We start from the raw sequence: 13857 nt of genomic DNA, 5'->3' as shown, positions 1-13857 counted from the left end.
CCAGCTATACTCCCTTCCTTGGAGAGCTATAAACCAGGCATGTGTGCCTCTTCTAAAACACTGCTGTGTTTTACCATTCTGGGGGTACCAATACCGGTGGGTAATTAGTAATTGCATCAGAAAATGATGAAACGTAGAAAACAAATTGCACGATTAAAGCTACATTTGGCTTCAGCATTAAGGCCCATACAGGTTAAGAGGTCCTTGAAGATGTACATGTAAAAGGCAAAAATGACATAATCTGCAGGAACAATGTTCCTAGGTCCCTTTTCCATCTTGTTTTTCAACTTTCTTCCATCTCTGCTGCGTTGGTTCTAAAGTGCTTTGGTGCCTCGCTGGACTCATCGTATGAGTGCCCCCCCTTCCTGCAGCCAGTAGTCGTTATTGCTGCCAAACGTGGTGCATTTATTTGAAGACATAATTAATGAATAGCTGACATGTAAGAAAGATGCAAAGGAGAAACCAACAGCGAGAGTCCAGCAGAAAGCTTCCAGAAGAGACCTTCCTGTGGAAGGATTTTTTGTTCAGAGCGCTGAGGTTTCTGGAAGAGAAAGAAATATTTTTATTTGCATATTGGAAGGAATGAATGGACACCCAGAGCCCCCGAGCTTCCATACAGGCAAGGATCCCAGCACTTAAGAGGCACCCTAATGGGTATGCTACTGCGTCCTACAGACTTTCCTCTCCCCCTCTTGACAGAAAGTTTAAGTACTTCCAAGTGCTGCTGGATCAAGTAAAGCATGCTGGCTGGCATGAGGAGGTGTAACGGCACAAAACCTAAGAAATCTCTTACTGCAACACTACTCACAGATCATAGACATAGGATGGCTTATGTTGGTAGGGACCCTATAGATCACCCAGCCCCATCCTCTACCATGGGCTGCCCCCCACCAACTCAGGCTGCCCAGGGCCCTATCCAGCCTGGCCTTGAGCATCTCCAGGAATGGGGCATCCACAGCTTCTCTGGGCAGCCTGTGCCAATGCCTCATTGCCTGCTGAGTAAATAATTTCCTCCTAATATCCAACATAAATCTCCTCTCTTCTAGTTTAAAACCATTCCTCCTTGTCATATCACTATGAAATGGTATAAAAATTCAGTCAAGAATTAGTTCTGTACACTTCAAAGAGCAGCAAAGAACAATTAAAATCATGTAAGCAATTGCCTCAACATCCAGAAATGGTGAGTCTAGCATATGATCCTGCTCTATTGATAATTTTGTAGAGCTGGATAATAGTTCTCATGCACCGAGGAATCACCAAGGTTCCCTGGATTGGATACAACTGGTACCATACCTGCCTCACCCTGCCCTGCCCTACCTCCCCATAGCAGTCTGCAGTGCAGAGCCCTCTGCTAGCAGTAGGTTAAGCAGGTGCACTCCGTTTCTCTCAGTGAACCTAGCAATTCACACAAAAAGAGAGAATGCAGTGCTTTTCACACCGTGAAGCTCAGTATTCAGACCATGTGCCCATGTCTCTGCAAATCAAGAAAGTCGATAACACACTCAATAGCTGATGAGATTTGTTTGCAGAGATTTATTTATAGCCAAGACTCTATCTATCCCCTCCCAGCTTCCACAGCAGTTCCACAGCTGGGAGTGCCAAGGGAAAACATAACATCCCGCAGTGATGCTTTTTGCTTCCATAAGGAGAGCCTTACAAAGAGATTACTATTTCAACTTAGGGTTTGTTTTGCCTTTCCAGTATGCTACCAGGTTACCTATTAAGGTAGTTGTTAGCTGCACCTGCAGCTGACAAGGACACTCCAAAGGCCACAGATTGCTTTTACCCCATTAAGGTAATTGCTTTGGTGAGAGAAAATTATTACCTGTGTATTTCCTGTTGGGCTCTCTGCAGAGATAAGACGGCTGAACGAATTTCCTTCAGGTGATTCATTTCTTTCCCACACTGAGTGCACAGACTACCAAACCCTGTGGCAAAGTATTGAGAGACAATAATGGCGGTGGTGACAAAACAAACCAGGCTCATCTAGCAACTAGCTGACTGCAGTCAAATCATCACAGTCAAGAGGTATCCTTTCAGAAGGAAACATGGAGAAAAAGGGAACAGATGACAGAGTCGTCCCCCCTTGGTAGGGGTCCTGTGGCACTTGTCTGGGGGCCCTTTCAATTTCTCAGGCAAATCTTTTACAGCAGCTTCCCCAGCTAAGAGGAGTGGAATGGAGGACTTGCATCTGACCCCATCTCTGAAGTACTCATGGTTATTTCCAACAAAGACTGAGAAAGGGGAACAAAGAATGAAACATGCTTCCTGTGTGCTGGAATTTCAGTGTATTTTTCCAGTGTGTTTGTCCCAGGCCCTTATGGCATGGACATCATAAGGCAGGAAGAGGAGTAGATGTGCATAAGGAAAACACAACAGCAGAACATTCTCCGTGTTTGCCTGTGGGCTATGGATCTGCATTGTTAACCAGGTTGGAAAATGTTCAAGAGCTGGCTCAAGGAATAAGATACCAAAGGAAGAAGAACATGAAAGTTTGACCCACTGATACCTAGATACTTGCCATCATCATCTGACAGCTCTTGTACAGACTCCGGTGTTGAACAGCTGCTCTCTGTATTCTGGCTGTGGTTGGATGGCTGATCACTGGTTTTACGACGTCTGCAGTCTTTGGTAGATCTCTGGATAAAACAGCAATTAAAAGAGACACAGTCACAACCAAATTGAACACTTCTGTTTGGTTTTAAATGGTATAACTCAAGGTGCTGGGGAATATCTCTGAGATTGCCAAGTCTCCAAGTTTCAGCAGCTCCTGGTAGTTGGACTCCTGTCAGCTAGTTAAGGATATTACAAGCATGCTCCACACAGAAGCACTTCCTCTAATGATAAAAGCCTTCATAAACTCATACAAACAATTCTTGTCCTAGCTGTAACTGACAGATAGTAGTGGTGAATTTTGCTGAGATGTGTACCCACCAACTAGATCCGTAAGAGAAAGGATGAAAAGAAAACCTTAAAACCAAATTTTCAAGGAATGATTTTTCAGGAATTGTCTGAAGGATTTAAAAACCACAGAACTTTTATGCTTGATTTCTTCAAGTTGATTAAAAGTTCCTTCATGTTTCTTGAATGGATAAATCAAACCCATTGTTTCCTAACACTTCTTGCTTGAGGGTCTGAAAAGCAATTATGAGCCTTATGAACCTCAACTTTCCTACTGTTTCAGAGATGTTCCCATTTCAGTGTATTTCAATGTATTTTCCAAATAAGACACAAGTTCTTCAGTGTAACATGGATTAACATCTTGCTAGTTCAGCAGTTCAACATTTCCAAAATATTTTACAACTGAATAATTAACATTATACATGAATAGAAAGAAAACAGATTACTCCAAAGAAGAAAGCAATGGTATCATCCTTACTTAATATAAATGGTGATCACAGGTTTCTTGTCCTAAGAGTACACAAGTGATAAAGGCAAACGGCCAAGTCCAAAACTTAAATTGCAGGAGCAGCTGTGCACTCCAGTACCTTGACCATATCCTCACTGTGGGAAGTTCTCTGCTTTAGAAGCTCAGCTGAGTCACACACAAAACCCAACATAAGAGTCATTGTCAGTAACAATGTGTGGAAAAAATGCCAGAAGAAATAGGATGTGTCAAACAAGAACTGTACTTAGTTAATGGTTGTATAATACTGCAGGTCTAGAGTGGCAAGCTGTATCTGCACAAAACAAACCTTTCAATCTGTGCTGTGCTTAGATTGAATGCAAATGCAAATGCTGCAGACAAGGGCTGGTTATCTAAACAATTAAAAAAATATTTCCCCAAGCAAGCTTCTTACCTTGTGCCGCGTAATTTGATTGTTTATGCATGTTGTTTTATGGTTTGACATCCTTGTAGATAAATGTCTTTCCATGGTCTGCAGTATCCCATTCTTCTCAAATTGGGCAATATCATTCAAAGGATCCCAAGGTCTTAAACTTTCAATACCAAAAGAAAGAACATCAGAAAAGGAAGAATAGCACAAGGAATATTAAGAGCAACGCACAGACTCCACATGCACTATGGGATAAATTCATCCCTGACAGTAACAAGAGTTGCCACAGATGCTGGATGTGGAGTAACAGATAATCCTCTACATACACAGCTCCTAGAAATGAATGAGTCACCAGAGGCTTCGCCCTTCATGGCTCGGGAGGAGAGCTCAGTTATGAACTGTACTTGCACAGTGCAGAAAAACTTTTCTGAATGATTCCACATTTGATTGCAGCAATATATATTTCTGCCAATGGCACAGATGATTTTCCATTGCCAATCCACCAATTCCAGCTGTTCCCAATTTGTATCAGAAATGCGCATCCAACAGAGCTCAGAGAGCACAAACCCCAGGTACAGTTTGGGGAATGGCAGGACCAAATTATAGGTCTGTGATCTCACTTGCAGCCCTGGGAACCCGAGCAGAGAGTTCTGTTCATGACCCCCTGTCCCACCACCACTCACTCCTCGTATTTGTAGCGCCATTCATTAGTTGTGGAATCATGCTGGAAGAGCAGCGGTTTCCATTCCGTGCCATTCTCTCTTCGCTCCCGGGCAGCATTCCTCTGCTCCTCCTCCAGCACAAATTTTTCCTGTGTTGCCTTGTGTTGATCACCTTTGTTTATTGCACTCGTAACGTGCTGCCAAAGCCTACAAATAAACAAGGAAACAAGTTAAACTGCCTTAGAAACAGCACTTTATCGTGCCAGCTGGAAATCTAGAGCAGGCACTTTTCTGGTCTATTAGTCCTCCAGAGGAACTGCAACAGGATTGGCTTGCAAATTAAATGAATGTTATGAAAATAGCAACAATGAATGCTGTATATAGTGATCAGGGGAATTTTCCCTCAAATAACATTACTAGAAACCTTTGCATTAATATCTCTCTCCAAAACACAGGCTTTATACTTAAAATTTCGAGGCAATGGAAGATGAATTTACGTGCAAGGTTTGCTGCTGCATGTGCAATGTTGTATTTCAATACAGGAATAGCAGGCAGATTTGTCAGAAGCTGATTTGAGAAGGAATGGACACGTGCTTATGCTTGCAAATGAAAAGCATGAACACAGACTTTCACTCATACTTCTGTTTGCTGCCAGAAAATAGTGGTTCTGCCACATCACATCTCACTGAGCCTCTGTCTTGAGGAGGGGAACTAGAGAAAAATTACCACCTTTTCACTATAGCCAAGATGTGATAGTCCTCTCTACAATTTCTCTAACCTCCATTAAACACTCTAATCTTCATTTAAGGTTGGAAATACTTGATATAATCTTAGTTCTTCCAGGACAGTACTGGGTGACTTACTGATTAGAATAGGGATCAGAGACCCAGGCTGTTTCAGCTTTACAAAAACACCACCTCTATCTTTAGAAGCTGAATGCACTGCTGCATTTCATTTGAAGCTTGCCATGAGGCTCCTAATTTAAAAGCGATACTGATTATTTCATTGTATTTCTATCACAGTATACGAACACAACACTTCTAAAGCAAGGAGCCATTTAGATGATCGACTGAAAGCAGAGGGACACGGGACAATGATGTGCCTTGGCACATCATTCCAAATTTCTTGTGTATGAATCTTTGCTCAGAGAAAGAAAGGAAGGAAACTAAATTTAAGCTCAGAGTGATGAAGGTGGGGGTGGGAAGAACAAGAATAGTGATTTGAGAAAATAATATGGTGGCATAAAGCTAGCTCTCGGGAATGCAACAGTTTAAAGAGTAGGTCCTTGCACTGAAGAACTCCAGAAGGATGCAAATAGTATCACTGGACAAAGGGAAATTACTCCATCAAGAGTTGTACATGTCAGACAACGAGGCTCATCGAGGTGAGCTACATATTGGCATGTGCTTCAGAGATTCTTCAATGTATGTGAAAATAGATGATTGTCAGCACTGCAGGAAAGACTGTGCAATTCAGGCAGAACATAACCTCAATCAGACGGTAATTTATGCACGCACATGCCAACAAAATTAGGAATTCTGTGGAATGTCTGATAGAGATTTTCAAAGTTTTCCTTTCTGCCTTCTTCCCTTGGATACAAGAGCCACTGTTAATCTCCGCTCTAGCGAAAGGAGTCAAATGGTACCTATGTAATTAAAGAAATGGAGATTTTTTATCCCCACAGCTAAGATTTCTCTTGTAAAAGAATCCTTATCAGAAATTTAACAACAAATCTGCTCCAGTCTAATCTTCAATAAAGGCAATTGCACTAGTGTAAATTACAAACTTTGACTTTATTGCCCATAATGCTCACTGCTGTCCAAATGAAACTAAATGCTCACATGTGTTTATTTGCACTTGGTCTCATTTTCTACCACGAAAAAGGAAATCATCTTAATGTGATGTGATGCAACACAGAAATTAGAAGTCCACAGGCAAGTGGTCAATCTGCAGAGCCAGGAAGCAAATTGCATGTGCTGGACTGGGGTATGAGGTAGAAGAGTTAGCTGGTTTGAATGCAGTGCCACATGATGTCAATTTATCTGTTGATGTTAATTTATCTGTTCTTCCCCAAGAACTAGCTCAGGGATGCTCTGCAACCTGCTGCATCAGGCAGTTACTTCTTCCATTTCCTAAGCCATACGCCAAGACTGCGTTCTCAGGTAACCTAGATTACCTTAAAACATCTGGTACAGAATTTATTTGAGATCTCAGCTGAGATAATGAGACACAGTTAAATATCTTTTTATTTTTATACTCTCATAAAACCCTGTTCTGTGCTTCAAACTACTGCTCTGCTCATTCCAGGACTTTCTACGTGATTCACATAATGGCCAGGGTTGGAAGGAACCTCAAGGATCATGAATCTCCAACCCCCCTGCCACATGCAAGGCCACCAACCTCCCCATTTAATACTAGACCAGGCTGCCCAGGGCCCCATCCAACCTGGCCTTGAACATCTCCAGGGACGGGGCAGCCACAGCCTCTCTGGGCAGCCTGTTCCAGCACCTCACCACTCTCTCTGTAAAGAATTTCCCCCTGACATCCAACCTAAATCTTCCCTCCCTCAACTTAAAACCATAACTTGTCCTGCAGTTATCAATCCTTTCAAAGAGTTGATTCCCCTCCCATCTGTAGGCTCCCTTTAGGTACTGAAAGGCTGCAATGAGGTCACCCCGCAGCCTTCTTTTCTCCAGGCTGAACAAGCCCAGCTCCCTCAGCTCCTCTTCGTAGGGGAGGTGCTCCAGTCTCCTGATCATCTTCGATTCCTACAATTAGTTTAAGAGCGCGTGGTTGAAACAACTCTTCCTAACAAGACAACTGACCCCATGTTGACATATTGCTCTTTCACTTTATGTTCCATTGGTTGTAAGAGACTCCAGGAAGAGTTATTATTTCAGCAGACAGAACGTAGCTTTCACCATTTCTAGGTTCAGTTTCCTGGTTATTTCAGAGCTATACTTCACAGAAATACTTAGAGTTAATAGACTGGAGCAAAACGGGTAGCTGGGTGATAACGTATGCAGGCAAATTTAATTTTCTGTATTGCATTTCTGTATTGCGTTGAGGAATCAGAGCCTTTGTAGTCCCTGCTGAGTTCCTCTGCTTTCCGAGGAAGTGGCAGTGAGACACACCCAGGGCTTCTTACCTTTCTGACTCAAAGTCAGTCTGCTCCTCAAATAACACAATATGGCGCTTCAGCCTCTGTTTTCGTACTTCACTAGTTGGGTTCCAGAACACTTCTGCATTCCCATTTTTCAACTCATTTATATGTACTTCCCCATCCTGAGAAGAAAAAAATAAGTGAAAAGGTTAATGACAGTGAGAAACACAAGACAGAAAATAATAATATCAAATGGAAGCAGCTTCTGCACAATGGTCAGGAACAGGAGTTGGTTAGAGAGCTTTTTCCCTCTCCTCTCTTCTATTAGATCTCACTTGTCATTTCCTGAAAGTTTCTAAAATGAGTGAGGAGAGGCATTTCCTGAAACACTGGCTGAATTAATCGGAGGAGAGCTAGAAAGAAACCAGGTTCCTTTTGTCAAGCTTGTGCCCAGAAAAGGCTACATACAAAAGCCCTGATGTTTATCCTTTCCCTGCTTCTTCCCTAGATATATCAACAAGCTCCCATCTCCTTTTCCAATCTTTCTATTTTTCATTGCTGAAATCTCATACAAAGATGACTGAAATACCATCTTTTCTAGAAAGAGCAGCTAAATCTGAGTTACTTCACATTATTTTTTTTTTCAGCTTAGCCAGCTTTTTTTTTTTAATATAGCTGGTGAATTTCATTTAGTACTTCACAAAATGATTCTGGTCTTTCATCCCTGTTCCTTGTCAATTTACTTGGTAACCATTAAGCAGCACTTCTCCAACCTGAGGCTCGCCAGACTACCTTGCTGTGTCTCTCCTTAGACTTAAGCCTCTTTCCAGCTTTGCTCACAGACACACCAACACCACAAAGCCAGACTGGGTAGTTTACAGAACATACAGTGAACAGCACAATGCTGACTGCAAGTGACTTAAGCACTGCTGAACAGCATACGTATATTGGTGCTATTCAGCTGCCTGGCCATGGTAAGAGTATCACACAGACCTTACTTTGGTCATTGCTATTTGCTTAGCCTAATTTCCTTACGTTCCAGCTGCTGTGTTTCTTCCCCTGCCACAGTCCCCAATACACATCTTAGTTTTTTAAAGTCCTATTTCTCAGGCCTTCTACCACAAAACTCCTTCAAACCTGAGGGATTCTCATCCCTCCTCAAAGTCTCCTTCAGGACTTTCCTCTGCTATACGGGGCTGCTGAATCACAGCCTGAACCTCTGATTGATCACCTGAGCTGAGCAATGAGACAGCCCTGGGAGCACAGGTGAAGGCAATTCCCCTGTGCTGCAGGAAGGGGTGGAGCCTGGCTCTACCTCTCCTAGACCCATTTAAGAGCTGACTGCCAGGAGGGAAGGATCTGTTCTGGAGATCCACTCCACTGGAGTTTACCATGTGAGCTCAAGATAGGGTGAGTGTCCTTCTTTCCTATTCTAGTATAATAATTACATCAGCCAAACTCCTGGATATACTAGATCATCTGTATATTCATTGATTGTATACTCTGCCATGTCCTGAAGCACCAATTCTAGGACAGTGTCAGGTCCCCAAAAACCCTCCAGCTGTGTGTGGGAGGAGGCAGGCACTATCAAATGTGCTAGGAGCACCTGTAGGTGACACATGAAAGCCCTCACCTGCTACTTTGACTCTTGTGTAATTGGCTTCCCTTCTTTATTCAAGCGGGTTTTCAAGGCCCGAGGCAAAGAACTAGTTTTTCATCTGAGAGGGTCTCTATCAGGAAACTGAACAATACCAGAGAAAAGCCTGGAGAACTCAGGAGAGCAGATCAGCACTCTCAGCAGGGAAGAAGCAGAACAAACAACATCCGTACTGCTGCAAGGCAGCTACCCTTATTCACAGCATGCAACTCCAAATTGTAGCTTATGGAGGCACTCTTTCAAAGCTATTTAATTTCTTCCATGTGTCATTCTAATTTTGTGCACCATAAGCAACTAGCACAAAGAGAAAGGGAGGAATAAATTATTTTCTCACTGATAAAAATCAACCACAGAAGGCAGGAAGCTGAGCAGCGTGTAATCCTGTGGCTTGGTTCCCCAGGGAAGCCACTCAATTACATGCTCTTGTATGTGGTGTTCAGAGGACCCATTGAAGACAACGGGGCTAGCAGAACTCACAATTGCCAAATCTCACCTGGCAGGAAAGTTAGCTCAGAATGGAAAAGCTACCAAGACACACAAAGCCAACATCCTCGTGCACAAACTGAACGGACAAAACTCCCTAATTTCAAATAGTCATCAGCTTTTTATGCAAAAAGGGAGATTGCTAGGGGAAAGGAGTCCAGCTGTGATTCTAGAAAACTACTCCACCAATGGCTACACTGTAGTCCTCGCTATAGAAAAAGGCTTTACTCAGGCACACTTCACCTATTTTAAATGCATACTTCAGAGAGAGATAAATGTTGTCTCAGAAGTAACAATTTCTAAGGACTGAAAAAGGAAAATAGGTCAACTGTAATGAAAATGTAGGTGCCTAGATGTAGCTGAGATAAATACATAAGTAAACCCAAAGATGTAGCTGAGGTAAATACATAAGTAAACCCAAAGCTAGGGCTTCTGTCTCAGTTGCCAGGAGGCCCGAACTGAAGCTTCAGTCTATACCATGCAACATTATTACTGATGGGCTTCAGCTTAAGGATGCCTTTGACTGGCGTACTTGTGGATGTCAATGTGCAAAGGTGCTGGCTGGTTTGCTGGTTTGAATTGTCCATACACATAGACACGTCTTAATTTGTTTTGGTCCTTTATCTTATCAACAGAGAAATAACAGTCTCCTACCATAAAGACTTGTGAAAATAAATAATTTTAAAACCCATGAAACTCTTTCTTGACACTGTTGTAGCTAGGGAAGTACTGAACATAAGGCAAAAAGAAGCTTCATGATTTTCACAATCACTTGAAGGCCAAAAATCTCCCTTCTTTTGTGTACTGCCATCAGGGCCTGTCCTAGGCCTGGGACCCTAAATACAGAACCACTGGCTTCAATGGAAATGCTCCTCACAGGTCTCAGCTTTGGTCCAGGATCTGGAAGCGCAAATGTTACCTCCACTGCAGGTGGTTGGGACTATGGAAGCATAAATGACCTTGAGAGGTGAGGACTAGAAAGTTCAGTATGCCTGTGCTCCCTGGGGATGGTGTGGGGAGGCAGAATTTGGCCCTCTCTAGGCTCTTCTCTGAGGCTGGGAGCCTGCCAAATGCTGCCAGCCCTCCCACACATCCTGCTGCCACATGCATTTAAACTGTCAGAAACTTTGATTATCTGTGTTACCCAGTGTCCATCGAGACTTGCTAACACTTCTTCTCCTGATTTAATCTTCCCAGAGATTTGATTAATGCTTGTGCTGCCACCAAAGAAAGGCTGTCAGGGGAGAAAAGAAAAAATACCATCAGTTTGGTGAGAATGAAAGGGAGGCAAAGACAGTTATTCAGTAGTGGGGAAGGAAAAGTGCAACCTACAGAAAAGCAGAATGGATCCTAACACGGATTTAGACAATCTAGCACTGCACCCTTCTTCTGTCTGCATAACCAAAATCACTGTGTGAACTGCAGGAAGGGAGATAAGTCTTCTAGTACATTAACATTCAGCAATGCAAGGCACCACCTTCATTGCAAGTAGGTTTATGTCAACTAGATATCAGGATGTATGTATACAGCCAAGTTTTTCCTATCATCCAGAATCACATTACAGTTTGCATCACTTTACTTGCAGAAAAGGAGAAGCAGGAGTGACTTTTCCTGCTTATGGGAAAGCAACAGCAGTGGGCCACTACAGATAGTTTCATTTGTGTTAAGTCTCCAGCGCAAAGAAGCCCAGCAGTTTCAAACAAACAAACAAACAGACAAACAAAAAACCACCACAACAACAAAAAGGGTATTTCCAGAGTCAAGGAAAAGATTCTCAGAACAATGGAAAATTCCCCTCACCTCCTGCCTGCCAAGCACAGGAAACCGCAGTGATCCTGTGACCAGTTCTTCCATTCCTGCCCCCTACGTCAGGCATTTTAGCTGCTATGTTCAATAATGCTTCTGCATAATTTTTTATGCTCCCCCAAAAATCCCTACCTCTAAAATATCCCACATTTATGTCAGCTAATGCTGCAACTATAAAGTCCTGCAGGCTCCCAGTTTTGCCATGTTTCATTTTATGCACAGGCAAGAAACAGCTGGAACAGAAGGGAAACAGACGCTTCTTAGAAAGTAAGTTAGCTATCCAAGAAAAGATGTCCTAACTTTCTCTCCCAAGTTTCAACACAAGTAACTAAAGAAATACCTAAACACATCTCCATTTTTTCTGCATATGATAGATTGCTTTCTAGGGGAGAGAACTGCTATGTGAATAATTCAGCACAAGGCAACAACAGTTCAACTTCAGCATGACAGCCTCTCAAAATTAGATGCCAAAAATGGGCTCTTCCCTTATCATCAAGGCAAGTTTCTGTAGCCTTGTACACTTAATTTTAACACCTGCTAGGTATGAGTATGAATGTGACAGTTAGTGGAGAGTTACACTGAAGATCCACATCCTGACTTGCCTCAAAATAGCTTGCACATCTCACATTATTTAGTAACCAAAAATAATTACACCTTTCAAAACAGAAGCCACATTGTCATTGCCGGACCATCAGAAGCATCTGACCAGTAGCCAGTCAGCTGGCAGTGAACAGACAGCATATAACTCAGGCTTAATCACCACCAAACTGTAGTAGACATGACTTACTGAGTGATTATGTCTCCTCTCTGCGTAGGATACCTCTTGGAGGATACATGCATTTGTGGGGCAGAAATAATGGGGTGTGTGGGGCCAAATCTTGCCTGGTGTACAGGGGCAGACCCATTCAAAAGGAGGTCAAGATGTCTCTCACCTTAAGCTTGAATTCCAGTTCTGCCCTGTGGTTAGTTTTCTCACAGTCAATGGTAACTTTCCCTCCAAGCTCCATTGTCATGGTACCATACAAAATTCCTGAAAGAAAAAAAAAACAACTATGAAAGGCCTCAGTTGAAATGATCTGCTTTCTGAACTCAAACCAGATCTCACTGATGTGTTGTGACATTTGCTACTTGGTTTTAAGTTTTTAAACTTAACAGGAACTAAAGTTTCTAGGAAATGAGCATTTACTCTAGGGACAAGGAAACCTCCCTGAGTCCATATTCCCCATTTATTACATCAGCTAGGAAACAGCTTGGCTCAAAGGTACTGACAGAGCCTGTGTGGCAACTTGAAAGTGGGACAGGGCAAATTTTAAAAAGTTGTGCCCAGGAACTTCATTTATGCTTGTGCTCTACCTGTTTCTCATAGAGTGGTTAGGGCAGGCAGGAGCTATAAGGGGATTCAGAAGAATCTGGGGGACTAGCAATTGTGTAGAGCATTCCTTCGTATGCCTGCTTACCTTTTTCTGAGAAGGTTATTTGTAGAAACAGAAAAATCAGCAACAGAACTTTACACACATGAATAGCTCACAGAGAACATAATTTAAAGAAGTTACTGTTTTCAGGTTGCTATACGTGCCACAAAGATTAGCTTACAGATCAACATGGCAGAATGAAAAATATGCAAAAAGCAAAATTAGATCAAATCACAGGAGTGATTTTATTACTTTGGTTCCAATGTGGCCAAGGCTAACTTTCTAAGGAAAAAGCCCTGGAGGTGTTCCAAGAAGGCTGGACGGGGCCCTGAGCGTCCTAATCTGGTAGGGTCAGTGCTGCCCACGGTGGGGGGTTGGTACTGGCTGGGCTTCAACTTCCCTTCCAACCCAAGCTATTCTGTGCTTCTATGATTCGAAATGCAAAGTTACAGCAGGGAATCAATTGGCAGCCATCCCTTGGGCTTCAGCGCACATTATGCTCAGTAGAGCCAAGATAGCATTGTTTTCATACACAGTAACAAGTACCCAGCCTCATGTAGAAAGCTGGTGCACTGAGGAATATCACAGATTAATGAAGAAAGTAGAAGTGAAGTCAGGAATTTTTAATCCTTTATTTTCAGTAAGTCAGACAACATATTAATTTCTACGTTAACATTAGAAGAATTTTATGCCCTCAAAATAAATGCTCTTTTCACATACACTTTACCAACAACAGTGCATATATAGAGTATTTTACACTTTCTACGTAGTGTTGAAACTAACTTAGAGCAAGTCAAATTCCGTCCTCAGCACTGTACAAACAAAGCAAAAATACTTCTGTTAGGATCACCAGTCCTCTGCTGAGCCCTGTGACTCATGTACAGAACAACTGCTTCCTAGAACTAATTCCTGCAATTTGAGGTTTTTGAAATGGCAGAAGAGCCAGAGCAAAGTTAGT

General features: G+C 42.5%; 1 protein-coding gene across 1 annotated transcript in view; it reads right to left on the bottom strand.

Annotated features, from left to right (window-relative positions):
- Positions 1–405: 405 nt before the first annotated feature.
- Positions 406–13857, bottom strand: part of OSBPL5 (oxysterol binding protein like 5) — a gene marked incomplete at both ends in the record, with an annotated part of 160799 nt that continues 147347 nt past the window's right edge. Inside the window, 8 exons of the mRNA XM_079537607.1 lie at positions 406–541; positions 1826–1928; positions 2510–2639; positions 3801–3939; positions 4460–4645; positions 7587–7723; positions 10826–10915; positions 12420–12517. Of these exons, the coding sequence (XP_079393733.1) occupies positions 406–541; positions 1826–1928; positions 2510–2639; positions 3801–3939; positions 4460–4645; positions 7587–7723; positions 10826–10915; positions 12420–12517 (1019 nt within the window). The remainder of the gene's footprint in view (positions 542–1825; positions 1929–2509; positions 2640–3800; positions 3940–4459; positions 4646–7586; positions 7724–10825; positions 10916–12419; positions 12518–13857) is intronic.

The sequence above is a fragment of the Tetrao urogallus genome (assembly GCF_951394365.1).
Source record: "Tetrao urogallus genome assembly, chromosome: 6".
Lineage (NCBI taxonomy): Eukaryota > Metazoa > Chordata > Aves > Galliformes > Phasianidae > Tetrao > Tetrao urogallus.
This window is presented reverse-complemented; position numbering and strand designations above follow the sequence as displayed.